General features: G+C 41.1%; 1 protein-coding gene across 1 annotated transcript in view; it reads left to right on the top strand.

Moving 5' to 3' along the window:
- ppp2r5a (protein phosphatase 2, regulatory subunit B', alpha isoform) overlaps positions 1 to 25,512 on the top strand; it is a 39,213-nt gene that overhangs the window by 1,792 nt on the left and 11,909 nt on the right. The window contains exons 2-4 of the mRNA XM_076756302.1: positions 15,214 to 15,410; positions 24,386 to 24,487; positions 24,602 to 24,694. Coding sequence (XP_076612417.1) covers positions 15,214 to 15,410; positions 24,386 to 24,487; positions 24,602 to 24,694 — 392 coding nt within the window. The remainder of the gene's footprint in view (positions 1 to 15,213; positions 15,411 to 24,385; positions 24,488 to 24,601; positions 24,695 to 25,512) is intronic.

Below are 25,512 nucleotides of genomic sequence, written 5' to 3'. Positions count from 1 at the left end.
GAAGCCATTTTCCAGTGCACACATGGTGAGTTACAGCTCAGCTGCTGTGCCAGAGGAAGGGTTGCTGGAACACCTCAACAAAGAAGCCCACAGCTGTCTTAACTTAGTCCCATTCATCCTTACATACAGTCCAAGTCATCCCAGCAAGTCTAAGAATTTGAACTTCTAAGCTGCTGGTCACAAGCCACTTGATCCAAGTCTGATGCTAAAGCTTACTCACAATGCTACAGTTGTACTCCAACAATGAACGACTGAAAGGTACCTGGTAAGAGGTATCACAATGCTGCTACCTGAACTACAACTACTTGTTGAATACCAGATAGTCTGTTTTTGCAGTGTGTCTTTCAGGGGCTTGTCTGTACCCTGAAGTGATGTATATGTCACCATCTTACAATGAATGTATGGTAGTGGCAGCTAGCAAGGACTAAGTTGGAGAACAGTGCAGTGGAGAATATAGGAGAGCAAAAATGCATTAAGTGGAACACTGTGGCGATGTGGGATAATATGGGTGGCCATTATCAAACTGTGGAAGGTCTGTTGTTAGTTGATGCAGTGCTTTGTTGTAGGTGAAGGTGGACATGTGGGGTGGATGTTGAGTAAGGTTTGGCATGTGACCTGATCATGGACTCTTTCCCACCTGTGGGGTGTAGTGCTACTCTTCCTAAAAGGAGATATCCTCTTTCCTCATGTTAACCACAAATGATACACATAAAAATTTTAATATTTCTGTAAATTAAACAGTTAATATAAAGTCTATACACACTGGTAACGCTTGCAGTGTTTTGTGCACGTTGGCAGGTTGTTTCTCCTATGTAGAGTTTGACGTCAAATAATCCTTTATATTTTATACTTGAATATTTAACGCTAGACTGTTTCAAACTCTACCCAAGATCTGTGGTCATTGTAGTTCATTTACATGGTGCTTGGCAGCAGTTAAATGTGTGTTTGAAAAGTGCAATGGCAAGAACTGACAGCTTTGTGCTCCTGGAATGAATCCAACACAAAACCGGACCCACTTGGGCCAAATTAAACTTGTCATCCATAAAATAATCCTCAGCTCTTTCACATATTTCACCCAGATCTTTCTTCCAAAAACTGTGGTCACACGACACAAGTATGCATGCACCTGACAAGATACCTGTCTGTTGCTTTCCTGTACCCTGCAGTGAAATCTAACAGAGCTGAGCCGACTTACAACCATGTGTGCATAAGCTCCATTCACAACAACCTGTGCTCTTCCACTGTGCACTTAAACATGCTTCACTACTTATTGCACTGTAGTACAGCATACATCTAACATTACATGTACTTAGCACAATACAGAGGAATAGAAATATTACGTTGGGGTTTTGATTGAACCTTGCCTACTACTGCAGTACATTAGAGATAGAACCTAACCTGTAACACTATATATGACATTCATAACTATTTACTGCTTATTTTTCGTTTATCATGCAGACATTGCTATGCATAATATCAAATCAGATATGTTAAATCCTGTTGTAACCCACACAAAAAAATTGAATTTGATGTATTGACACCGTGTTGCCCTGGCTTGTATTAACAGGTTACATTATTTTTTTTCTCATACTTGAACATTCAAAATGTCACCGTAAAATCTAATGACTAATTTTCTCACTCTTATGCAGACAAGCCTCAACAGCTTATTACCAGTGTTTATGTTACTGGGGAAAAGAGCAGAGTTGAAGTTATAAAGACTTGCCTGGTCAAGTAGTTGGAACTTTTCAACATGATGCAACTTCTCAAGAGGCAGAAAACAAAACATATCACCAATCAGTCGGCATCAACAATAACTCTCATACAATTTCCGAGGATCGCAGAAAATGTATTGTCCAATGTTTCATTTTGACCCTAACCCTCATCTTGTGTGATGCACACAGAGCAGATGGTTAAAAGATATTTTCCGGCAGTTTGAAATGCTTCATATGATTTTCTGAACTCGAGCATTTCACCACAGCATCACCCAAAACTGACTTGAAACAGCGTGGCAGCAACTGTCTTGTTGACAAGTGTGAAAGTGACAGCCAAATTATTCAACTTTCTTCCACTAAAAGCTTGAGGGTGAGTTGTGACTTGTCATGGTGACTACTGCTGGTATAGAATTAAGAAAAACTGTATTTCTTGCCTTTTTTTGATTGAATAAGGTGTGCAGATTCTTCCCACGTGTATGATTCTGTCCCACGTGGACTTGTCTGTCATCTCTTGTGTATTGTCTTCATTGTTATTATTTTAATTTTCCTTGATAGTGCACTAATCAGGGCGCATTCTTAAGTCAGTGGTTTGAGTATTTGACCATTATTCATGCTGAGTGTTATTTCTATTGATGTTATGTAGGGAAAAGGCCTTTGAAGAGCTTGTACAACCACTCTTTTCTTGCCTAGGAAATGTGATTAAGTGTTGTAATTGGTTACTGGCAGAGCTGTAAAGTGTTTACTGTGGAGGAGCTATTGGCATGTGATGTACATGGAGGCACCAGAGGCCTATCCACGCACTGAAAGTTAGACTTGTACAGTTTTAGGGATTTTTGTGTCAGTGAATCAGTTTGAAACATTGCAAGAGAGCTTCTATGAATCACAGCAAAGGGGAGACGAGCAGGAAAGTCCCCTATGAGTTCTCTATGAATGGTGAGGTACTTTGAATCATGACTATGGTAATCAGATGGAAGTTTAATAATAAGCAAACGTTACAGTGGCATTATCTAATACAAGATTGAGAAACTAAAGTGTTTAAAAAAAGTAGTTGCTCAGCATTCTCACTAAAATGCTCATAACAGTTTGCCAGCAGCACTCCAATGCAGCCAACAAACCCTTGGCTCAAATTGTAGGTAGCTCCATCAATACATTAGCAGTAATGAGTCACAGTTAACTGTGATATTACATAGCCTGGACTGTCAATGCACAGAACACCAAATGTGTGTGTAAAATGAAAACTTGTGCTGTTTCTGGTGATTTCTGTGGAGCCTTGTGTCTCACCACAGATTGATGCATGGAATTGCAGCTTTCTCTTGTGGCAATTGAACACATCTGGGAATAAACACCTTCAAAATTGAGTTCAGTTTCCATGATAAGTGCACGCTATGTCTATAGTCATGCACTCGATGTGCATCTGCTGCTTGGGGGACACAGCAGAAAATGCTCACTTATATGTACTTTGTGAAGATAGCATCAGCTCCTATATGCCTTGTGGTAAAAATCAGACACAAGTGGAGTCATTATACTAGAATAAGGATATGATTGACACAGCAAAGAAATGCGGCACACGTTGCATTTCAGACTCTGTGTTTGAGATGAATTTGTGTGTTATGGCTCGGTGTGGTGTTTGCTCTGTGATACAACATTACAGTGTTCTCTGGTAATCCAGCTCTACATCACCGATGTCCACAAATATTTTAATGTAGTAAAGTTGACAAAGCAGTCTTATTTTAAGGTCCTCTTGCGTGCTTGTTCTGGGACTTTTTATCACAAGGTGTTCATCAGCAGAAGGGGTTTTCTCAGAACTGTGGATGTTCAAACTTTCCATTATTCTGAGCACTTTCAGGACTTCATGTTTAAAGAAGTGTGTTTTTCATTATATTCACAAATGGGAATCCAAAGCTAATACATTTGTATTTCTGCTTACTATAAGAACCACTTTAGTGCTTTCCCTTGAGGATGTTTGCAGGACCAGTCACATTTGTTAAAGCCTGTTTATAGTCATTGATTCACCTTTCGTTGTTTAGTAGCACACGATCGTATGACTCAGTATGATTCATATTGAGTACCTGGATGTGTAGTTACAAACAGGCTACATGCACAGACATGGCCGTTCATACTTGCTGTATGTTAAGGTGTCAATTTATTGAAAGTCTTTCAATGTAAACATCCATATTACTACAGCCAGAAGAATTGGTAGAATATCCTTGTCACCTGCTGGCAGCTTGTACCATTTCTATCTGAGCAGGTGTGCAGTTGTTGTACTTGGGGTATGTAGAAACAGAACAATGGTGGTGCTGAGCTATCAGCTGATTGCAGTGTTTGAGTCAGTTACACAGTTGCCTAAAAGCCAAAGTGATAGGAGTAAAATGTTAACATGCAACAATAGCCCCTTTCATGAGCTTACACCAAGCATCCTGACATGGTTTCTCAAATTAGAGCACATGTTTACTTGACCAACTTTAACTCAGATACAGTGATCAATTTATCAGCATTATTCTTGGTTCTTATAGGAGGTGTAATGGAAATCTCTGCAGCCAGTTGGTCCTAAAAGACTGGAGACAGCAAAGATGCTTCTTCCCTCCTGCAGTGGAGAGGTTGGAGTGCTTATAGCTCCTGTTGTGTGATAGACACTGAAAAGATGAGTCATTCAGAGACCAACATTGTTGTCATGGCAGCCAGAAGCCTTGAGAGCAAGCCAGGGAAATGTTTTACTTTCCAAATACAGACTGCTTCATTTAGGTTGATATTTCTGTCACTGCAGTGGATTTTTGAGCTGAGCCCTTCCTAACGAGGCCCGAGCTTACGTTTGGGTGGTGTGGTGGTCAGTAGCCTAAATACAGTGCAGAAACAGAAAGAAGAAGAAACAGAAAAGTGCATTGATGTTCATTTCCATAATTTGTTCCCACACAGAAAATTCCTCTTAAGATTGAACTATATCTTAAGCCCTGAATGATATTGTGCATACTGTTTTTTTTAATTTCATTTCAGTTGTGCTCATATTACTTTGTTGCCCTGGCTTCACTTAGTCCTAGCATTGACCTGGTGTTCATTTTGCACCTGATAGTTCTGAAACAGTTAATTAATTTACAAGTCAATGGGCAGAAAATAAATAAAAGATATTTGGTATGTCATTTTTAGAAGCAAAAACACAGAATTTGTGAGTCTGGCTCCTCAAATGTGAGGATGTGCCGCTCTTGTCCATTTTTGAGAATCTTTGGATTTTTGGGCTGATTTGACCAAGTAAATAAAGGCTTCACCATGAAGTCTTGGAAATTGTGAAGGACATGTTCACTATTTTCTGACATTTTATAGCCCAAATGATGACTCAAAATAAAATCAAGGTATTCACTGAAAGTTGGTTGCAACCTAAGGACGTGAGTTCTCGTCAGTTTCGACTACTGCAACCTTAAGCAATGGTTCATCAGTGTCTGTTCATGGAAAACATGTCCACTGTATCGGCCTATTGATTGACAAGTGTGTGTGCCACACAATCTGTTTCCATCATGTCTGCCAGCAGATGGTAGATCGATAAATAATTTTCCAGGAAAAAAGGGACAAAGCTTTTGTGATGCACTGTGATGGCGTTTGTGTCCTTGTGTCTGTGGCTGTCAGTGTCATAATTGTCGCCTCCAGCAGGTTCGGGTCTGCCTCCACCTTTTTGTACGAAACTGCTGCCTCTACTTTATTTTGTGCTGGCAGTCTGCTGTCTGAAGACATGGGCTGTGTGAGGCTGTGCTCCCATAATGACCAGCTGCAACTAGGGCTGGGCGTCATTGCATAATACATTTTTATCATGGAATGGGTGGTAAAGATGTATACCACAGTATATAATTTTCCCCTCATAAATTCAGTGTGTCATGTGAGTGCTGAGATTTGTGTGTAGTGCTTGTTCATTCTGTTTAGCTTTTGTACTTCACAGTGGTTGTGGATGCAAAATTTCATACATCATGAAGCTTAAGAGCTCCTTATAGTGTACAGCTGTGTGTGTGTGTGTGTGTGTGTGTGTGTGTGTGTGTGTGTGAGAGAGAGAGAGAGAGAGAGAGAACTGCTTTACAACTTTCAGATATTAAGGTGAAATGTTTGGAGCTTGATGCAACTTACAGCAAATGCCGCCTTTCCACCATTGCTGGGAAGCCATCTCTTTTGGCTGTTTTGATGGAAACCACATTTTGACATAGATGTACAGTTATGTCATGTCCTTCCACCACTGGCTTTCTTAAAAGGACAGCGACTAATTAGTAACTGAAGCAAGAATGTCTTAGTTGTGGTTTTTCGTTTCCCACCGCAGCTGAAGCTACTCGTGTTGAAAGCAGAGCACATTCTCAAACATTTTTTGTACTTGCAGAAATGTTTCCTCATCGTTGGGGCCTGTCTGTCTTCATCTTCTCACCAATCTTCTATGAGCATGCAAATAATGTGTTTTATGTTAAAAAGGGAAGTGTATGCTCACTTATCAGGGTTAGTTTAGTTGCAGTGATGCTGCACTTTGTGTGGCATGTGCCCTACCAGAATAATGATGAAATACATATAATGGTGAGTATGTTTGTGTCATTTATAATATTTATCTTCAGCATTGATAGTCATAACCTGTATTTTATGCACACCTGAGAGTAAAAAAGGCTAAGATATAGTGAGCAAAGATTGGTAATTTATTCCATAGCTGTAACTTAACCAGATCTGACTGATATCATGATAGAAGATTTGTTGTGTTAAAACTCAGACTTTTTCTTACCTGTGGAACATGTGTAGCAAATTGTAATGGTGTTGTCTTCCTCTGAGACTGTAAAAAAAACATCCACACAGGTGATGGTACGTTTGGCTCTCTAGTCTGCACTGCATTGCTCTGTCCAGGTGCAGCTATTTGACGTCATGAGCACAACAACAGCTTGCTGCATGTGGTCTTCTTCTCCTGTGTTTATTGGTGAATTGCAAAGCAACCTTTAAGTCAGTGAAAGCAGTTGGAAAGGGCTAACACTGCATTTTGCTACTCTGCAAGGACAAAAGCCTGCTATGACATTTGAATATGCTGGAGAAGGTGCAAAACTCCTTCAGGCATTTGGTGAGGCCATGAAAAGTGAACAAAAGGAATTGAGCATGTTTACTGTGCTTTTTAATGTGGAAAGCTGATGTGCCAGACAACATGATGAAATGTACCCAGTAATCAACTAATCTTTGCGTCGCTAATTACAAGCACTTGTCCGTTGACTTGAATGGAAAAGTAACTGCTAGCAGCTTGGAAAGAGGAAGAGTGTGAACGTGTCTTATGGGACCATTTCTAATTGATGAGCCAGTGACGTGAACGCAGACCTTGACGTGTTGAAATCTGCTATCTGAGGAAGGACTGGGAATGCACCGGGCATCCGGCTTACCAGGTTCGTTCACCCTTTTTCCATGCACAGCTCCGACCTCCTTGGCCAGATCACCTGACATTCATCTTCCTCAGCAACTGTAACACATGCTCAAGTTTCAGAGTGACCTGTAGAGGGAATGTGAGTTAGATGGCACGAGTAGTTTCTCTGAGACAGGCTGGATTACTGTTCGTAGTATAGTATAGAACATCTCGAGTTTGATTCCTTTCCAAGGATTTCTCTCCTGTGTTTTGATCATCCTTGAACTGAGCAAAGAGTTGTAGCTTTCTGCCTTTGTGCTTAATGTTTTTTGTGTTCATTTTAAAATGAGCAGTGGTACTTTTAGTGTTGAATGTGCTGTAATTAGAAACTAGCATACAGCGAACCCACTTGTTTTCACTGGTTTGGATTTGATTCTTAATTACCAATAACTTTAATTAGCCTCTGACCAGTCTAGTTGAGTCCAGAATCTTGTCACTGTCTCCTGAAAGATGATCTTAAACACCTCTGAATGATGGCTGGTTCACTACTGAGGCTCCCAGTTGGGTAAACAAACCTATTAACCACAGCTGTGACTTATTAGCGTTCTTCTGTTGGCTGATTGGCTGACAACAGCTTTCAGTTTACTGCCCCAGTTGCCTGCCTTTCTTATGTCCTATGGTATGTTTTTGATTGGACTTGTTTGCTTGTTACCATTTATGCAGCTGCTCAGCCCGGGCCTGATGATTACAGACAGCCAGGGGCACAGAACGGCAAAAGTTGGCATTACTTTAATTTTTTTTTTTTTTAAATTTGACCTTTGGTTTGAATGTGGGAAAGATGAAATAGTCAAACTATAAAGACTTCAAAATTTGCATTCTGTGAGCACATCGTCCAGTTTGAAGTAGTTTGCCTTGTGGTCCAGCAGAGGGTGTTGACCTCTTGACCTCTCTATTGACTACAATACAGGTTACTTTTTCAGTTGGACTTCTGAAAGCAAGTTTTCATACATACGCATGGAGTTCTAACTATGGATCAATACTCTTTTATGTGCGAAGCAAAGAAATGGTTGAATATGGGGTAAAACTTAATGTGTTAACCACATGACCTCTTATACACACAAGCACACCCTTCTAGGAAACCTAAAAGTGAAAGCCAACAAAATGTTTATCATCTGGAGCTACACGCTTGGAGACATACTGTTATCAGTATTAAGCTTGAGATCAATGCAGAGCTGCTGTGACGTCAATTTTTTTTATTGCATTTGGTCTTTATCCACTGTTATAGTAGAATGCAAATGCATTTATCATTTTTAGTCCTTAGGTCTTTTCTCAGTGGCAGTCCACATTTTGGTTCTTTGCACTCAGTATGGCATTACCCAACAATGCATCTACTCACAGATCATATGATGCCCGGCGAAGTAAATTTACTTTGACCTTAATATTTACTTAAATTTTCTGTCTTTTTCCATTTGTAACTTACATGAAAACTGTTGAAGAGACCCTTTAAGCTGCTTGTCAGTTGCTGTTGTGACATACTGTGCCAGCATTATTTTAATGTACACTCCAAACAAATTGGCAGTCTATAGTATACATGTGGCACCATCTTACCCAACCAGTTCAGCAGCTGCAGTATGACCTGCGTGCCATCACGCCTGTCATGCATTAATGGTCACATTTGGCCTACAGTAGACTGTCACTCCTGTTTTTTTACAATTCAGCAGTCATTCTGCACATGCTGAGGCCCTTCATATGTCCTTCAATGTGTTTAAGAAGATTTCTTTCAGTGTTGTGACACCAGGAATGTTAATTAATTCATTTATCCCTTGGTTTTAAAGACCATACGTCTGTCAAACAGGCAGGAATGAAATCCCAACCAGTGTAGACAATACTGGAGCCTTAATAAGAGTACCTGCAGATGTAGTACTCAAGGGCTGTCATCTCCTACTCTGAATTGATTGCTGGTGCTCCAGAAGTCATTTGATTAGCTTATCCATTGGTTTATGGACTTTTCACCTCCCTCAGATCTATGTAAAATATGCATAAGTGTGAATTATCATCAGTATTAGTTAAGGGACTCTGTTCCTCTGCGTTGAGCCTCTCAGGCAGGCCTTGCATCAAGGCTGCATACAGTATGGATGTCTCTTTGGCTAAATTGGCAGGTTGTACCCTAGGCCATTGTCTTTGTCTTAATAATCAATAATTTAAAACACTGGTTGAGCTTTTTGAGGAAAAGATCCTCAGTGCTCCTTTAAAGCAGGCTACAGTTAAAGAAACCATTCTTTCAATTAGACTTTTTTTTCTGACCGGTCGAGTTGTTTTCAACCCTCTCAATCCACTGGAACGTTTGTGTGTCGTGAGTTTGTGTGTCGTGAGTTTATATCGAGATATTGGTACTCATCTGTGGCTTGAGAGTGAGATTTGTAAAAGTACATCAACTGGCTGTAGAAGCATTATAAGCCCATTTGTGCTAGTACAGGCAAATCAGGCTTGACACTGAACAGTGGAGTCCGAGACTGTGCAGGACTAATCTGTCACTGTTCGGAGGTCACCTGACCTGCATACTTCCTTCAGTTTGTTTTGGTCACTTTCTGCTTGGCTATAGTTCTGTGAAATGTTGATGGGGCAGGGATTAGTGTAAAGCAGTTTTGACGCGGTAAGCTTCGGATTTCTGAGGTAAAATATAAATATGTTTGTTGTATATTTAACTGTGACTCGGTCAAGACCCCAGTGTTTCTACCATCATTGTGATTAATTTTTTGTGTTCACATCACACTACAAATCTGTCCTGACAGTTGTGCCAAAGCATTGGCTGAAACACTCAGACAAACCTACATAGACATTCAGCCTTGATGCTGAGATTTGATATATTCACTTACAGCTTGAAAGATGATTATACATTGAGAAAATACTTTCCTTCTGTTTAACCACATTTTGAACTGAAAAGAGATGCGAAGTGCTACTGCAGAATGTAATCAAAATGCAAATGGGGGTCAGACACTTAACTCTAGCTGCACAGTATCAATAAGCCACAGCTCTGAAAAATATCTTTTCTGCACTTTGTTTTTGTCTGCTCCTAACACTGCAGTATCTTAGCAATAACAAAAGTTTATTATGGCAAGTTTGTCTTTAAACTTCACTCTTGCAAATCTGACTTGGGGAAAAAAAAACTGAGAGGGTTGCTTTGTTGCCACAAATGCACCTTGTCAGTGATGCATTTCTGTTTTCCATGGCTGTTGCCCTCTGCTGTAGGAGAAAGCAGCAGAACACTGTTTATCCAGTGATGCCACAACACATCGGTCATTCAGCCATTTAAACAAGGGATGCTTAAATGGAAAAGGGTTGCATAACTACAGCCATCTATGATGATACAGATATTGTTTCAACATTATGCTGAGAAAGCTGGCTCCTGTTTTCCGACCTGTGGAGCCTTATTTGGACAGGTTTAGCCTTTCTAAATAACGTCAGGAAAAATTCATTTGTTACAGAATACAAGTCACAGAAATGCCTCCCGTTTGCTGTCGTGCATGCAGCCCTGGGTCTCAAAGGACTTGGTACACTGTCACAATAGGTTACCGGTGGACATTCTTTGAAACTTGTAAAGTACAAGACAGTCCAAACATCCAAAACATCTGACAGAAAATCTCACTGTGTACACTGAGAGCTTTCATGGTTATAAATTAGCCGATACACGTAATTTTGTACTTGGTGCCGGAAGGGATGTTTCTCTCATGGAATACTGAACACTCTCAGGTCATCGCTCAATGAAATGTGTGCAGTTTAATGCACAATACTTCACCTTCAGTCCTGCTCACCATAGCCCTCTGCATTACTGTTACTGTTTTCAATCCCTGTCTGCACATACAATGCAAAATGGCTTCACTGGGTTTCCAACAGTGATCAACAGAAACAAGGTACACCAAAGCAGAATTTCTGGAGTCTGAAAATGTAGTGCGTTTACACAATACATTACTCAAATTTTAACTTAGTTGCAAACTTTATTGAAAATTTGCTTTTGCTTTGTCACTGTAAGTTACTGTGCCTCAGGACTTTACTGGAGGGATGACCACTCTTATTTTTCAAAGATATTCCCTTGTTTGGTGTTTTGATGATGAAAGCAGGGTGCCGTCTAACATGTTGGCTTAAAGTCTTGGCCTGCATATCCATTATTCGGCTATCTGCTGGCCACACCAGAGCCCCCAAAACCTTGACTGTTGCCTGCAGAGGTTAGATAATAGCCGATAGGTACTGAGACTGGGAGGGAGCTAACAACAAAGGTTTTTTGGAGGTATTTCACCATTTATTATTGCCTCACACATAAAAGAATGATCCCAGTCTCCACACAGTGAGTCTAACAGCTTCAGTAAACACAGATATCAGATCAGTACACAAATTCAGGAATCTGAATTGTATTAGAAATAGAGATTAAAACGGTTAATTGGTTAATTTGCATACACACACACACACACACACACACACACACACTCAGCTAATGGCTTTACTTTGCCTCGAGCTAACTGCTACCTTCCACGCTAGTCGAAGCTCGGTGTGGGAACATTTCCTCCAGAAAGGCAACAGAGTCAAATATAAATTGTGTGATGCCACTCTTCAGTTTAAGAGTAATACTAGCGTTATGATAAGCACCTGACTACCATGTCCAAGGACGGCTTGCAGCCAAAGATTACATCACTGCTGTCCAAGTGTGATGTGCGCTGGTCTGATGCCATCACCCAGTTGGTGAGCTGAATGATTGAGATGATATGTTGCCAATCAATGTGGTGGAGGGCGAGGGATTCAAGCAAATCAGTTCAGATGAGCTAGCTCTCACCACCGCTCTCATCAGTGCTATGATGAGTGGTGACCCTCCCCAGATTTTAATGTCAGCACATGAAAAAGACTTCATTTCGGCAAATCGTCTCGATATGCAATTATAGGATTTGGAAATAACAGCGTTGTACAATGTGCAGCCTGCTAAGCATGCTTTGTTCTGCAAGTATGGTGCTCAACAAACCCCAGCATAGTATTTGACTCATAATGACACATCAATGTGGTATTTACTCATGTCCAGTACACTGAAAATATGATCAACATGAAATCAAACCCAGAAAACATTACGACTGAATCGCTTGTGCAACATTTGGTTTTTATGTGACAGCGGTCGGAAACATCTCAAGTTTGCGTTGCTAAATGCAGAGCAGATGAACTGACGCATTTCTCTCCGTTTTAAAGTTTATCACAACAGACTAAGCTGCAGCATGTTTTAGGACTTAGTAGATGCAGTGTGTGTTTCTTCTTGGATCTTATTCCACTAACGGTAACATGGTTGAAGTTTGCGGGTGATGACAGCTCACAGAATTGTGCAGAAACCGATCAAGTTCCCTGTAAATCTCTTTTACTACATTTGGCTTGTAACGTTATCTAATGGCTTCGGGCTTATTTGCCGTTTGGATGAAGTGATGCTTCTTGTGTCTGTCATTTGAGGTCATGCTATCATCTCTAAGACATTCAAAAGGTCAGTAATGAATGGTAAAAGCTGTAATTCAGGACTCCTCCAGTCACAGAGCCCCTCTCACTAGAGACGTTTATACTCAAAACATACAGAGTTCAACTCTAAGGCACCAGTACCAGCAGAGATCAACTGAGACACGATGAAGACCATTTGTGAGTTTACACAAACTCACACTGAGGACTAATTACACATCTCGTGCTGTATCTGTCTCTCCTTTTAACCCTGCCACTTTCTTACTCATGTCCGTGTGTGGTTATGGAATTGCATGTTATTGCACCTAGATAATTGTTTAAGTGATTCCTGGAGTTATGTGTACGATACAGCAGTCAGAATATGCAACGCAGGGAGATTGCTTTTGTTAAATGCATGAAATGCTTGTCCTCATCTTACTTCCAGTGTCTGCTGCATTGTGATGCCAAGATAAAACATTTCATGTGGGAGTGAAGGACTCCTATTATGGCCGTCAGATTAAAATGACCATTTATTTCTCTGAAGCATAATCCATGTAGATCTTTGACAGCTTCATTTATTTGGAATTTCTATCTAATGTCGCAAATGTTTTCTTCTTTGTTTTTTTGTGTTTAGTTTCATAGTTGTAATGGAAATATTTCCCTTCCTTGCTGAGAACCCTGAGGAGTTTGTGCACTCATGCATCTGTATCTGAAAGGCAAAAATAGCTTCACATTGGGAAAGCATCTACATGTCAGACTCTTAACAGGCCCTGCCATTCCTCCTCTCGGGGGATCAAGACAATTCCCTGTAAAGAAAAATAAAATTGTTTTTTAACGTTACTCCAAAAGCGTACTGAAAACACATTCTGAATCTGCGAATATGTTGTTTGCATGAAACAACAAGGGAGGCCAAGTCTTACCTCTTATGTGACCATGACTTATCGTGAGTTGTGGAGCGTGTATACCATATGTTAGTTTATGAACTTGCAGGAAGGACATGTGAGCTATCCATGTTTCATGTTGGTAACAGCACAATCAGGCTGCAGGGGCATCAGTCCATTTTCCTCTCTTGTTCCTGCCTGGTATTCAGTCTGCCCTTTGAATGTGGAATCCTTTGAGATTCGATACTTTGGAAAATTGGCATTAAGGCAAAGTAGTGCGTTAACAAGTCAGCTTGGTGTACTTACTCTCAGCAGCAGCCAGTGGTCTGACCTGTAGAGTTCAGTTGCGTAAGTACTCCGTCAGCTGTCAACACCACTGGAACATTTTCAGTAGGTGTGAAACCCATTGTGAATTTTTTTGGCTGTCTGACTGTGTGTTGCCCCGATGCCACACTATTTAATGGGTAATGCCTCTCCAGTTGCGTAATACCGCTCAGTAAGAAACTGACACTTCTCATCCTGGCTCCTCTTCTTTTGTTGTTAAAATACACTCCCTGTAGCACTGGAGTGTGAATGCACAAGTGTGTTTGTGTGTTCTAGGCCTGCAACAAATGACTTTTCACAATCAATTAATCTGTTCATTGTTTTGTCCATAAAATGTCAGAAAATAGTGAAAAGAGGCCATTGAAAGGGCCATAAGTGTTACCGATCGCTTGCCAACAGTTCAAAGCTCTAAGATGTGCAAGTCTGCACATTTGAGAAGCTGGAAGCAACAGATGCTTGGCAGTTTTGCTTGAAAAAATTACTCAAACGATTAATTGCCAGCTAATTTTATTGTCCATCGACAAATCAGTTAATGAACTAATTGTTTTAGTTCTGTTGTATTTTAAGGCAGTATTGCATGTCAGTATTCTTGTAATTGAATGTCAGTTTAGCTATATTGAGAACTGCTTCAGCGGGGTTAACTTCACCTCACATGCATGTGACTGCAGTAGAGATGGGGAACAGCCCTGATGCTGATGCTTGTGACCTAATAAACGATCCAAATGTATTACCTTCAGTTTACACAGAAAATTGTGCATCATTTTAATTTAGACATGTATTAGCACCTTGATGTCAACAAGTGTCATAGATGGCACCTGTATTTGTGTAACCCTCAAACCTTTGGGGTATCTGGTTCTGGAGGTGTAGTAAATCAAACCTGCAGTGCTGGTTCCCTTAACTGCGTCCCTCTGCTACCATTACAGACAGAGTCCTGTGTCTGCGGCAATGAGCTGCTGCTGCTGTGTTGGAACAGAACATCACTGTACAGTGTGTCACTGCATTTTTGGACGGCTGCCAAATGCTGTTTATAGCTTAGCTCGGGTCAAGTTTGACAGCTCTAATAACCCTGAATGCACTCACCGTCTAATCCATAAAAGGCTTTACAATCAAAGCTGAGAATGACTGCGCTGCCTCTGTTTGGCAAAATACATCTGTGTATGGTGTCTCTGGGCCTCTTTGTCAAGTTTAGGTAGATACGTAACATTTCAGGACAGAATTTTAGGACATTTTTTTCTTTTGTGTCCATGTGTCTTTAATTCCTTTCATTGATGATTTGAGTTAGTTGAGGATGTTAAAAACAGCAATTAATCTTAACCCGAGCCCCATTAAAACGCACTAAAAAACACACATTTCCTACTGTTCTGCACAAGCAAATCTCACCACCTAGGGAAACAGCTGCAGCTGTCATCCCCTCTTGTCTCATCTGTTTCCACAGAGAAATAGATTGTGCATTCTAGTGTGTATAAGTAGTGAATCAGTGTATTTCCTTTCTTTTGTATAATTCCAGATGCCACCCCGACAGAGCAGCAGGAACTGTTCATCAAGAAACTCCAGCAGTGCTGCATGCTCTTCGACTTCTTCGACTTGGTAACAGACCTAAAGAGCAAGGAGGTCAAGAGGGCCGCACTTAACGAGCTTGTGGACTACGTTTCCACCAACAGGGGGGTGCTGGTGGAATCTGCGTACCCAGAGATCACGGATATGGTGAGGAAACAGACACAAAGGGCTTTAATTTCTTTGGTGCTTCCTTTACTTTCTGCAGCCATTTTAGATTTTGCAAATACCTTCCGCATGCACTGCCCAAGGCAACAACAGCAGCAATTAATCACTATTACCGGTGTTTATTATTAAACAGAAAAGAAGGCTCCTCTCTGTGTCACTGTGCAACAGCCTGTGCACTTGAGCAGGATTAAAAAATGGAGGCTGATTGCGTGTCTAGACAGGGTGTGTCATGTCAGCAGAGTGTGATCATAATAATAATAATAATAATACAAGAAATGCAGCTCGCAGTGCTTTACAATGAAGAAATGACATGTGCCAAATGCTTCAGGTAAAAAAGAAATAGAATGAACAGAACAACAGGGATAGAGTCATTTGTATATGATAAGTAGGGAAATAAAACCTGCTTGATAATAATAGTAAAATTAATTTCAATATAAAGTACATACAGTGCCTAAAATCAAATAAAATACAGCATTTTAAAAGTGCAGCGGTGCGTAAGTGTGAGGCAACACAAATTTGAGGTACTTCCACTTCGATATCAAACAATGAATGCAGCTGTTGTTGGTTGCAAAGTGTTTTACATAAACTGTCACTAACACCTATAGATAATAATAATAATTTTGATTTGGGACCATTAACATTGACTATAGGACAGTTGAAATTGTTATTTTCTGGAGCCCTGCAGTACAAGCACAGCAGAATTCATAAGGCTGGATTTTTCATTGTCTTTGGTTGCTCCTTTTTTTTTTTTTCACCAGTTTCCTTCAAAAACCAGTTTGATTTCGAGAGGTGCCGTGCGTCACTGTTCCTTGTGTTGTCTACTATTGGTAGCTGCAGTTGAAAGCTTATATGATGACATCTACCCATTTTTTTTTTTTTGTAATTCGAGCCACTGAAGAGGGAAAAGTACTGCTAACCTTAATGAAGTGTACTGCAGTTCATGACCCATCTTATTCACTGTGTAAAATGAATCCACCGACTCATGACTTAGGCCAACTTTTAACCTCAGTTAAAACCTAAGTATCCCACACTAAGCTAAAGCCAGTGTCTGTCACACAAGACTTCCTGTAGCTGTTTCACAACAAAGTCAACACACACACTTCTCTTTGTTGAAAAGATTTTGCTCGCTCTTTTGCACACTTGTGCATTTTCCAAACTCCAAGAAGCAGTGTTCTTCTGTGGCGGAGGCACGTGACATCCTCATCCACACATCAAAGTTTATTGTAAAAAACACTTGCATTATGAAAGAAACAACTTTATAATACTTAAAACATCATTATTATTTACATGACAGTGTATGTTACTACAAATTTGCAAGTGATGCGTATCTGTTCTTCTTGAGGTTGTCATCATGTCTGGTGTGATTGTAATCAGGGTTCTGTCGTCATGAATTGGATGTATTTTTAGAAGTCTGCAAACATGTTTTGCACTCATCACGCGTGGGAGATATTCAGAATAGCAACTAATGAGAAAGTCACCTAATTGCATGTGAAAAAGACACTTTAGTGCATAAGTTATCTTGAGATACTTCCGTGAGTGCATTCATTAGAAAAGGCAGAGTGTCGAGCTTAATGAAGGTCAGAGTTCAGCGATAAACACACTGACTAATGCAGGAACAAAATGGCCTGTTTGAAAACCAACCCAACCCTCTGCAAGCGTCTTCAGCCAACATGGTATAGATTTGTGTTGATGGAGCAGGTGCCCTGAGCAGCCTAGTTTCCTCCTACAGTACAATAATGACTCATGCGCAACATTTAGAACACAACAGTCAGTACTGTAGTCAGTGCTGCAGTGATTCACTCCACACAGCAGATTATCATGATGGATACGAGTGAGCACATCCACAGCTGAGTCAAGGAGTCTTCAGATTATTAATGGCCTGTAGGCACTAATCCATGTCATACATTGCAACCATTGATTTAGGATTCAGTTTGTCGTCTAAGGTCTTTTGCAGGTGAAGATAAAGACTTTGTTCAAGCAGATGATATGCACTTGGCAGTCTAGGTTGTTGTTGAAAGTATGCTCTTGTGCCAAATTTCTGCAGAAAAGTTTGATATATAAATTCCCAGAGTTTATGTGACTGAAGGTCCTATTTTCATCAAACAAATGCAATGACATGACATCTCTAACAAATCACATTGCTGCTGGATGAGGCAGAGTGGCACAATATGAACACATAGGACCACAAACTCTACAGCTGAAGGCAGACTGTGTCAGGTGGTTTTTAATGTGTACAATGAATGAAATGAATAATAGAAAATGTTGACGAAGCAAGTTTGGATGATGGCATCACACCAAAAGAATTTCATTTTCAATTCTACAGCATCGCACATCATAAATGTTTGCATCAGATCGTTTCATTTTGATTTCATGAAAAAACATGAATCGTCACTTTTGCTAAAAAGAAAACTGGCACAAAAGCCTGTCGAGTTTTTCTGGATCCATTTGTCTCTAACTGCACGTGTTGAATGTTGTGCGGTGCAGATGGTCTGATTACAGTGATCAAGAAATGAGCCATTTCCAGATAAGAAGATAAAAGTCTTAAACAGTGACAATGCTTGTAATCAAATGCCAAAAAAAACAAATAGTTGCTCCTTTAAAAAAGTTTTCACTGGCAGTCTTAAGCCAGCTCCGGGTACTGCTGCCACATTTTGAACGTTGGCAGCAGCAGGGCAATGTAAACATGGAAGAGGAGGGTAAATGCAAAGTTGACAGCTAAGAGTGTCATCAACTTACATTTAATGTCAATGTTTAAACTGGCGCAACATCTGTGTTTAAGATACAGTATGTATTAGCAACATCCTGCACCCTGTTATTGTGCTGGTCCCACCCTTAAAGCAACCAGAAAAGCACAGCGAGGACATCATTTTGATTTCAAACGGAGAGTCTGCTCGCAGAGTTATGGCTGTTGTGAGATGGAGCTGCTGATGCCAGCAGAATATAAATGACATTAGCCCTCTACCTTTACTTTGTCAGGCGTTGGTAAAGCTCTATAAACAAGCTCGGCAAACAAACATAGCAATCAAATATGGGTCACATTAAGAGAAACACAAAATTCTTTTTTAAATTTTAGTTTTTACCGTCGTGCTGATATACCGTGGTCTCAATGTCACATCACATTCCTGTCTGTACAGTTGTAGAATGAACTTTTCCTAGATTTAAACATTAGACCTTGCGGTAAATACAGGATGGATATATGGGATTTTGTGCCGTGTCTGCAACATGGCATGATTGAATTTTCAAAGGGCCACCGCAGACAGCGATGAGAGCAGCAAATCCTCTGATGTCAGCAGTCCAAAGTATTAAAAATCATCAGTTACACTTACACTAATACAATTGTATTAATATATTTAACCAACCAGAAGAAAGAAATAGTTCATTTGCAATTAAAATTTTAGATTAAGTGCATTCATATAGCACTCCTCTAGTCTACCGACCACTCAGCACATTCCACATTCACCCATTAACACACACCAGGACCTACTTGGGGTTCAGCCACCCTCTGATTGGTGGATGACCCGCTCTGCCTCCTGACAACAAATTTGTTTTGATGTGGGTGTGAGTGAAGTATGTTTTGATCTGAAGCATTTGAAATTCTGTTTTTATGCTTTTTCAATCATGATGTGGCCGAAAACTGACAGCCAGAAAAGTGCTCAAATGAAAGCGTGAGCAACAGGTCATCCACTCGAAAATGAGCTACTTAGCATGTAGTAGCTTGGATGCACATTGCACATCAGTGATCTCTAAGGGGTGTAAGGATGGAGTAGTTTAAATGCATGACTCCAGCTGGTATTGTCAGCGTTTTTTCCCAGAAATCTCATTTATCCATTCAGGGCAGAACGGAGGGACATGGGTCGAGCTCAAGAGAAAATCCAGTTCAGTGCAAAGTGTCTGTGCTACAGACAGACTTCTGAATGAGGTTAGACAAATAGCAGCTGCACTTTCAGAAAGCTGGCTTGATAATAGCTCTCCCAGATACTCCATGCTTGGCATCACATGGTAATGAAGAGGTGAGTGTTCAGAGTGCTGCCTATTATTCTGCTGCAGCGAGGGCTGCTTTGATCACTGAGGTTGTTAGGAGTACAAACAGCAAGGTTTCTCATCAATGTAAAAGGAGGTTTTGCCTCTTTTGCCGTCTCTATAATTAGTGATACAGTTATATGATAGAAAATCACTTCTCTCAGACAGCTTTGATTGAATTCTTCCTTTTCAGTGCCAGAGATGAGTGAAAAGCCAGCAGGGTTTGCGAAAAAGCGCATCTATGAGCTGTAATTCCCCTTTTATTCGCTTTAATTCCCACCTTTTTCATCCTTTCTGCTAATGCTGCACTCAACTCTTGCACATTTTCCTCTATCTCACTCCCCTCCTCCCCCTCTGTCTCTCTCATCTTGTGTGTTGCTAGGTGTTGGTTGCTACGAGTGTCACCCTCAGTTTGACCCCATACAGAGCTGCAGCCTCCCTTGTCATCAGCAAGCGTATTCTGGTTTCACTTACCGTCTTTTAGGAACAGCCGTTTAAGGATTTTCCTGCTTTGACTCACACTCGCACACAAATCAGTTTCCTTTTTCCGTGCATGAGAATTTCTCACACGCTTCCCCTGTTTGCTGTCCACTCACAATATTTTCTCTTGTTTTGTCCAATTGCAGTTATTTTTTAATATTGCAAAGTGAGCAAGTAGCTTTAGCATGCCAAATGTGAGGTGAAATTGTCTTACTTTTGTTTGGGGGCTCACAGTTTGTTTAATGACAGTTCCCGTAATTGGGGGGTTACAAACAGGAAGTATAATGCTGCCGTGGAGCCACCGAGTTAGCTGTGGGCTACAGCTTGGGCCCTGCTTTTCTGTATCTGTCTACTGGTAACGATGAAGCATGCTGAATTAGCTAGTAGCAGTTCCTGCATGTAATGTGGATGGATGTACAGAAAACTGTCATGGGATTACTTTGATACTGAGGAAAACTTTAAAATGTTCTGAGGTTAGAAGGAGCGCCTTTTTTCTGTGATTTCTAAGCAGAAATATGGATGTTAATTTGTTTATGGGTGTCAAAGATAATGATATCCTTGGGCAGAATAAGTCACACTGAATCTAAAAATATGTGCATTATGTCTACAGTATGTGTTCAAATATGACCGAGTGACAGCATGAGTCAGAGGGAGTACGTTGTTTGACGCAAAGTGTGGCAATCAGAAGCTAAGTGTTTTAAGCACCTTAATTGCCTTCATTAGTTGCGTGTCACAGCCTCTGCTGCTGCTCCTTGTGCTGATCGTGTTAAGTGAACCAAATCAGTGTGTCAAACCACAAGTAACTTTCCAGTGTTTTGAGAACACCAGGGTGCACCCGTCCCCTTCATCTCCTGCAGTATCTGTGCCTCGTGTTTCTCACCGTGGTCGTGCTGAAGAATAGGCAGATTAATCCCCTCAGTGATGACAGGCTGCTGTGATGTTAAACATGCATTGCCAGGCTAGATGTGGTTCAGATTCTGTTCCTGTGTGTTCCCCGCTGCCATCAACCCCATCATTTGTCTCGACTGTGTGAGCATTTGGCCTCAGAGCACGCCTCTGGAAAAATGGACATCACATGGAGATGCCGTGGTCTCGCCTGGCAACTCGCTCTGTGAGTCAGCTGATTGCAGTACAGCCAATGATGTGCCTCACACCAGGGAAAGCAAAGCAATACTCCACAGAGAGCTCACAGAGGTGGCGCACTGATTATTATTCATCTGCCTCATTATCAACATCTGCATACATCTGCATTCTCTGCAGATGATGATGAGGATGTAAAAGCCATTACTGTGGTCTAGAAGGAATCAGAGGAAGAATCAGAGGAACATTGTTCCTTTAATCATTGCCATGTAATTGCTAGGTTGTTATATCATAAGAGACACGCTTGTTTCATTAGTTGCTACCAGAGTCAGGTTAAACCTTGACTGACGCAGACTTGTCACACAGGTATGAAACAACCGGAGCCAACAGGTGAGCAGAGTCAGAGGAGTAGGGCAGGTTAGAGGCAGGTTAGATGTGCAAACTGAGGGCATCACCTTGGGCTTTTAGAAAAATGTGATGGACTGGATGGATTTTCCACTGTATTCTGTCATTTTAAAGACTAATGAATGAATGGTGATAATAATTGTTCATCGTTCTTTTGTCTTTTGTTTTGAAACTTTTAACGACATCGGCAGTGAAGTACTAAAGTTTACTGCCAGTCATAGGCATAGTTAAGCTGAGTGTAATGACTTTCAGATGTATTTGTGGGTGTGTGGTAAATGCGTAGTATGTGCAGTATGTGCAACTTTCCTGCAGTGTTGTCAAAAGTGCTACTTAAAGCAAACGGCCAGAAACTCCAAATCATGCAGCGAATCAAGAGGTTCTGTCACTGTTTGGCTCAAGAATGGATGAGATGCTGGATGTAAGCGAGTTTGAACATTGTAGGATTGTTGTTTCCAGATGGTGTTTTCAGCAGCTCAGAAACAGCTGCACTCCACTTTCAGACTTCTCTAAAATAACAGGAAGAACACAAGCAGGCAAATAACAGCTCAGTGTCACAGTGGTGAGCTGAAGGGCATCTCTGAATGTGCAGCTCATTCAACCTTGAAGGGGATGGGCTACAGCAGCACAAGACCATGCTGGGTGCCATTCCTTTCAGCTTATAACACGATCAGGCTGATGTGGTCATGTGAGGATCAAAACCAGATCTGAATGACACAGCACCGAAGCATTGTTGCCGACCATGCTAGCAGAGTGATGTATAATGTCACAAAGCCCTCACCGTCTCTGGGTGCTTCCATGAATATTATTGTGACTTTGCAGCCAAAACAAGTCCTGTGGAACTCTGCACTCAAAGGGAACACATCCAGCAATTCTAAATCAGAAGTTCTCGATCCGTTCAGACAACTTAGGAAGCAAAACAGGGACTGAGGTGACACTTTAAAGTTTGACACCACATATGCTGTCCTGCACAACGCATGTCCAGTGGGTGGAAGTCACTGTGGCCTCACACAACACACTTTTGGCCATAACTCAAGAATTCATGTGCAGATTATAACAGAATTTTACACTAAGTCCCTCATATTTCACATTTCAGATGCTGAATTGGTGACACTAATCTTGGGCCTCCACCTTTAAGCTGTGCTGATTGTGTAGATCTTCTGTGCTGCAGGGTTGAAGATGTGTGGAAAGCATCCATGTTTTACACTATGTAGCTTCTTTGCAGCAACATCCATGTTTGCATCATTGCAGTCAACCACGAGCTGATTGGTTCTGCTGATATTGAGCTTCAGATGATTGTTGTTCCGCAGTGTGATGAAGCTCTCTATCAGTCCTTTGTCCTCCTCTGTAAAAATAGTCTCTAAGTGAAGAAAGCATGTTTCTCTCTTGAAGTTACTCACTGGAATCATACACGTCAATATAGTGACAACATGCGTTTCACCAAGAAATACAGTTAATGCCTTTTTATTAAATTACTTCCCTACATATATGAGTGTGGACAGGCATGGATGTAAATGTAATTTGACTGGTTAATGGGGACATTCAGCCATGGGGAAGTAATTGTAGTTTCTTTGAATCACTGGATCCTTCAAAGGCCCCAGTCTTCTATAAGTATTGAACTAAAACATTCTGAGAAGGGGTCACAGGCCAAAAATTGTTGGGAACTACTGTTGTAACTCTACCGTCTGATCCTACTGGGACAATAATAAAAAAAAAAAATCTCAAGCATGACTGGAAATAACAGAGAGGATGAGGTTAGAATATTAATATAGGCATCGTTTACATTGTGATGAAGCAACCTCTTTAACCGCGTCGTAGGATTTTTGTGCTGCTCTTCATGTGTTTTCGCTCGGCACATTTGGTGTGAACTGATGCTTGGAGCATCGTGTCCATGCTGTGTTTTTACCATTTCCATCTGTGGAGTTTCTGCTCGCCCATTCACAAATGATTCTCCCTCGCAAAGTTTTTCCGTGAGTTTTGCAGCTTGGCAGATTTTAGGCCACTGTCAGGTTTGAATTCCTTCGCTGCCTTCCTCTCCCATTAGTGTCACTTGGATTTTCCAGCTGCCAATAAAATAATTTGATGTTGTCTTTATCACTTCAGCATGAGAGTGTGCACCCAGCCACATAATGCCAGCTTTTCCAGCTCCCACTGTTATGCGTGTCACTCTCAAATTTACCCTTGCTAAAAATAACAAGGTGGGATAGAGGTGGCGGTGACCTGTCTACAGTGATTGTCTTCAGTACAGAATTTACATCGGGGGTTGCGACAGATGCAGGCTCTTTCATGGTTTTATCCAGCCCCTCCATGGTTTGGTGGTGCTATGAGATATCATCAGTCAAGTTAAACATGCACAGAAATGGAGGCTTTCCACTCCGATGAGCAAGCTGGCCGTGATGTTCATACATGTGTGTGTCTTCGATTCCTCTTGCGTTGTTCTAGCAGTTCTGGACAAACCAGAACACTGACTTAATTTGGTGTCCAGATCCAGTTCTAATGGATTAAAAGTCCACTCAGAACCGCTTGTTATCAAAGTTTACTTTGCCAGCCTATTTTTATTTCCCATGTATTTAATCTCTGGGAACAGCTGCATATCACCACCAAGTCCATTGGAAGGCTTATCATGCTTTAAGCACACTACTCTTACTCATTCATCATACAGAACAAACTGCTTGTCGTAGATGTAGGAGGGACTCTACCAATTACAGGAGCAGTTGTTGAATAATCTTGTTTTATTAGACATGGGTGTGGAGCTCAGGAAACCAAATACAATTTAGTGAAACTGAACAACATTTGGCGGAAAAACACCGAACTCTAGTGTGCGTCATGGAGCTACAGCAGTCATAGTAATGCCACAGAAATAAGAAAATGGCCCCCTTTTAAAGCAAATACCACATGTTATTTCATTCATCTTTTTTTTTTTTTAATTAATGAGACTCTTCCTCCTCCTCCTCCTCCTCCTCCTCCTCCTCCAGATCTGCACCAATATTTTCCGGACTCTTCCACCAAGTGACAACCCTGATTTTGACCCAGAGGAGGATGAACCCACTCTAGAGGCTTCCTGGCCTCACATTCAAGTATGGATCTGATGCTTCAGCCTGTCTGTCTTTACCAACCTCTAGATGCCATCAATGTGTGCTGTAGTGGTGTATTTCTATATGTTCAGTTCTGTATTTTCTTTTTTCTTCCAGCTGGTGTATGAGTTTCTCCTGCGGTTTCTAGAGAATCCAGACTTCCAGCCCAGCATTGCAAAGCGCTACATCGATCAGAAATTTGTTCTGCAGGTAAGAGACTTTTTTTTTAGCATGATTAATTGGTGTCATAATTGTATGTTAGAGCAGACAACTGGTGGCTGTTGTGACAGTTTTGTAACTAGGGGTTGTCATTAATTGTTCTGGAGAAAAAAATGTCATCAAATTGCGAAAAGTGGCCAGCACACACAAATTCCAGCATGGTGTCCTCAAATGCCTTGTTTTACTCGATCAACATTCCCAAAACCGCAAAATAATTAGTCTACTATCATAGAAGGAAGATATTCACATTTAAGAAGCTTATTGCTTCAACCATTAATTGATTAATCGCTGCAGCTCCTACTGGCTGTTACAGATGGCTGGACAAATGCTTGGAGTTTTTAAGACAGTGAGCACATAATAACAGTAATTACAAGCACACTGCAATGTGTTTAGGAATTCAGCAAGGCTACGGTGCAATTAGCTGGATGAGTCAAACCATTAGTACGCTGTAGCTAAGCTACATCTGCCCTGGCTCAGTACCAGTGTACTGCAGGAATGCTGCGCTGCTTTCATGAAGCCGCAGAGCGAAGCTGCAGATAACCGGGGGACCACAGGGCCTGGAATGTTGGCTGGGCCACATCCGAGGTGCCTGGACCGACTTTCCATGATGTGAGTGTGTCGTGGGGGAGCTTTAAATAGCCGCACGTTGTTTACTCCTCAGGTTGAGAGAAAAAGACTGTGGTTGGAGCAGAGGGAATGAGGTGGAGGTTTGGGAGGCAGTACAGGCCGTGAAAGAAGGCCCGTGGTTTGTTAAATTTCAGTTTTCATAATACACGCAGCACAGGAGGTGTTCACATGCATATTCAACA

The sequence above is a fragment of the Chaetodon auriga genome, chromosome 18 (assembly GCF_051107435.1).
Source record: "Chaetodon auriga isolate fChaAug3 chromosome 18, fChaAug3.hap1, whole genome shotgun sequence".
Lineage (NCBI taxonomy): Eukaryota > Metazoa > Chordata > Actinopteri > Chaetodontiformes > Chaetodontidae > Chaetodon > Chaetodon auriga.
Note: the sequence above shows the minus strand (reverse complement) of the source record. Positions and strands in the feature narration are given on the sequence as shown.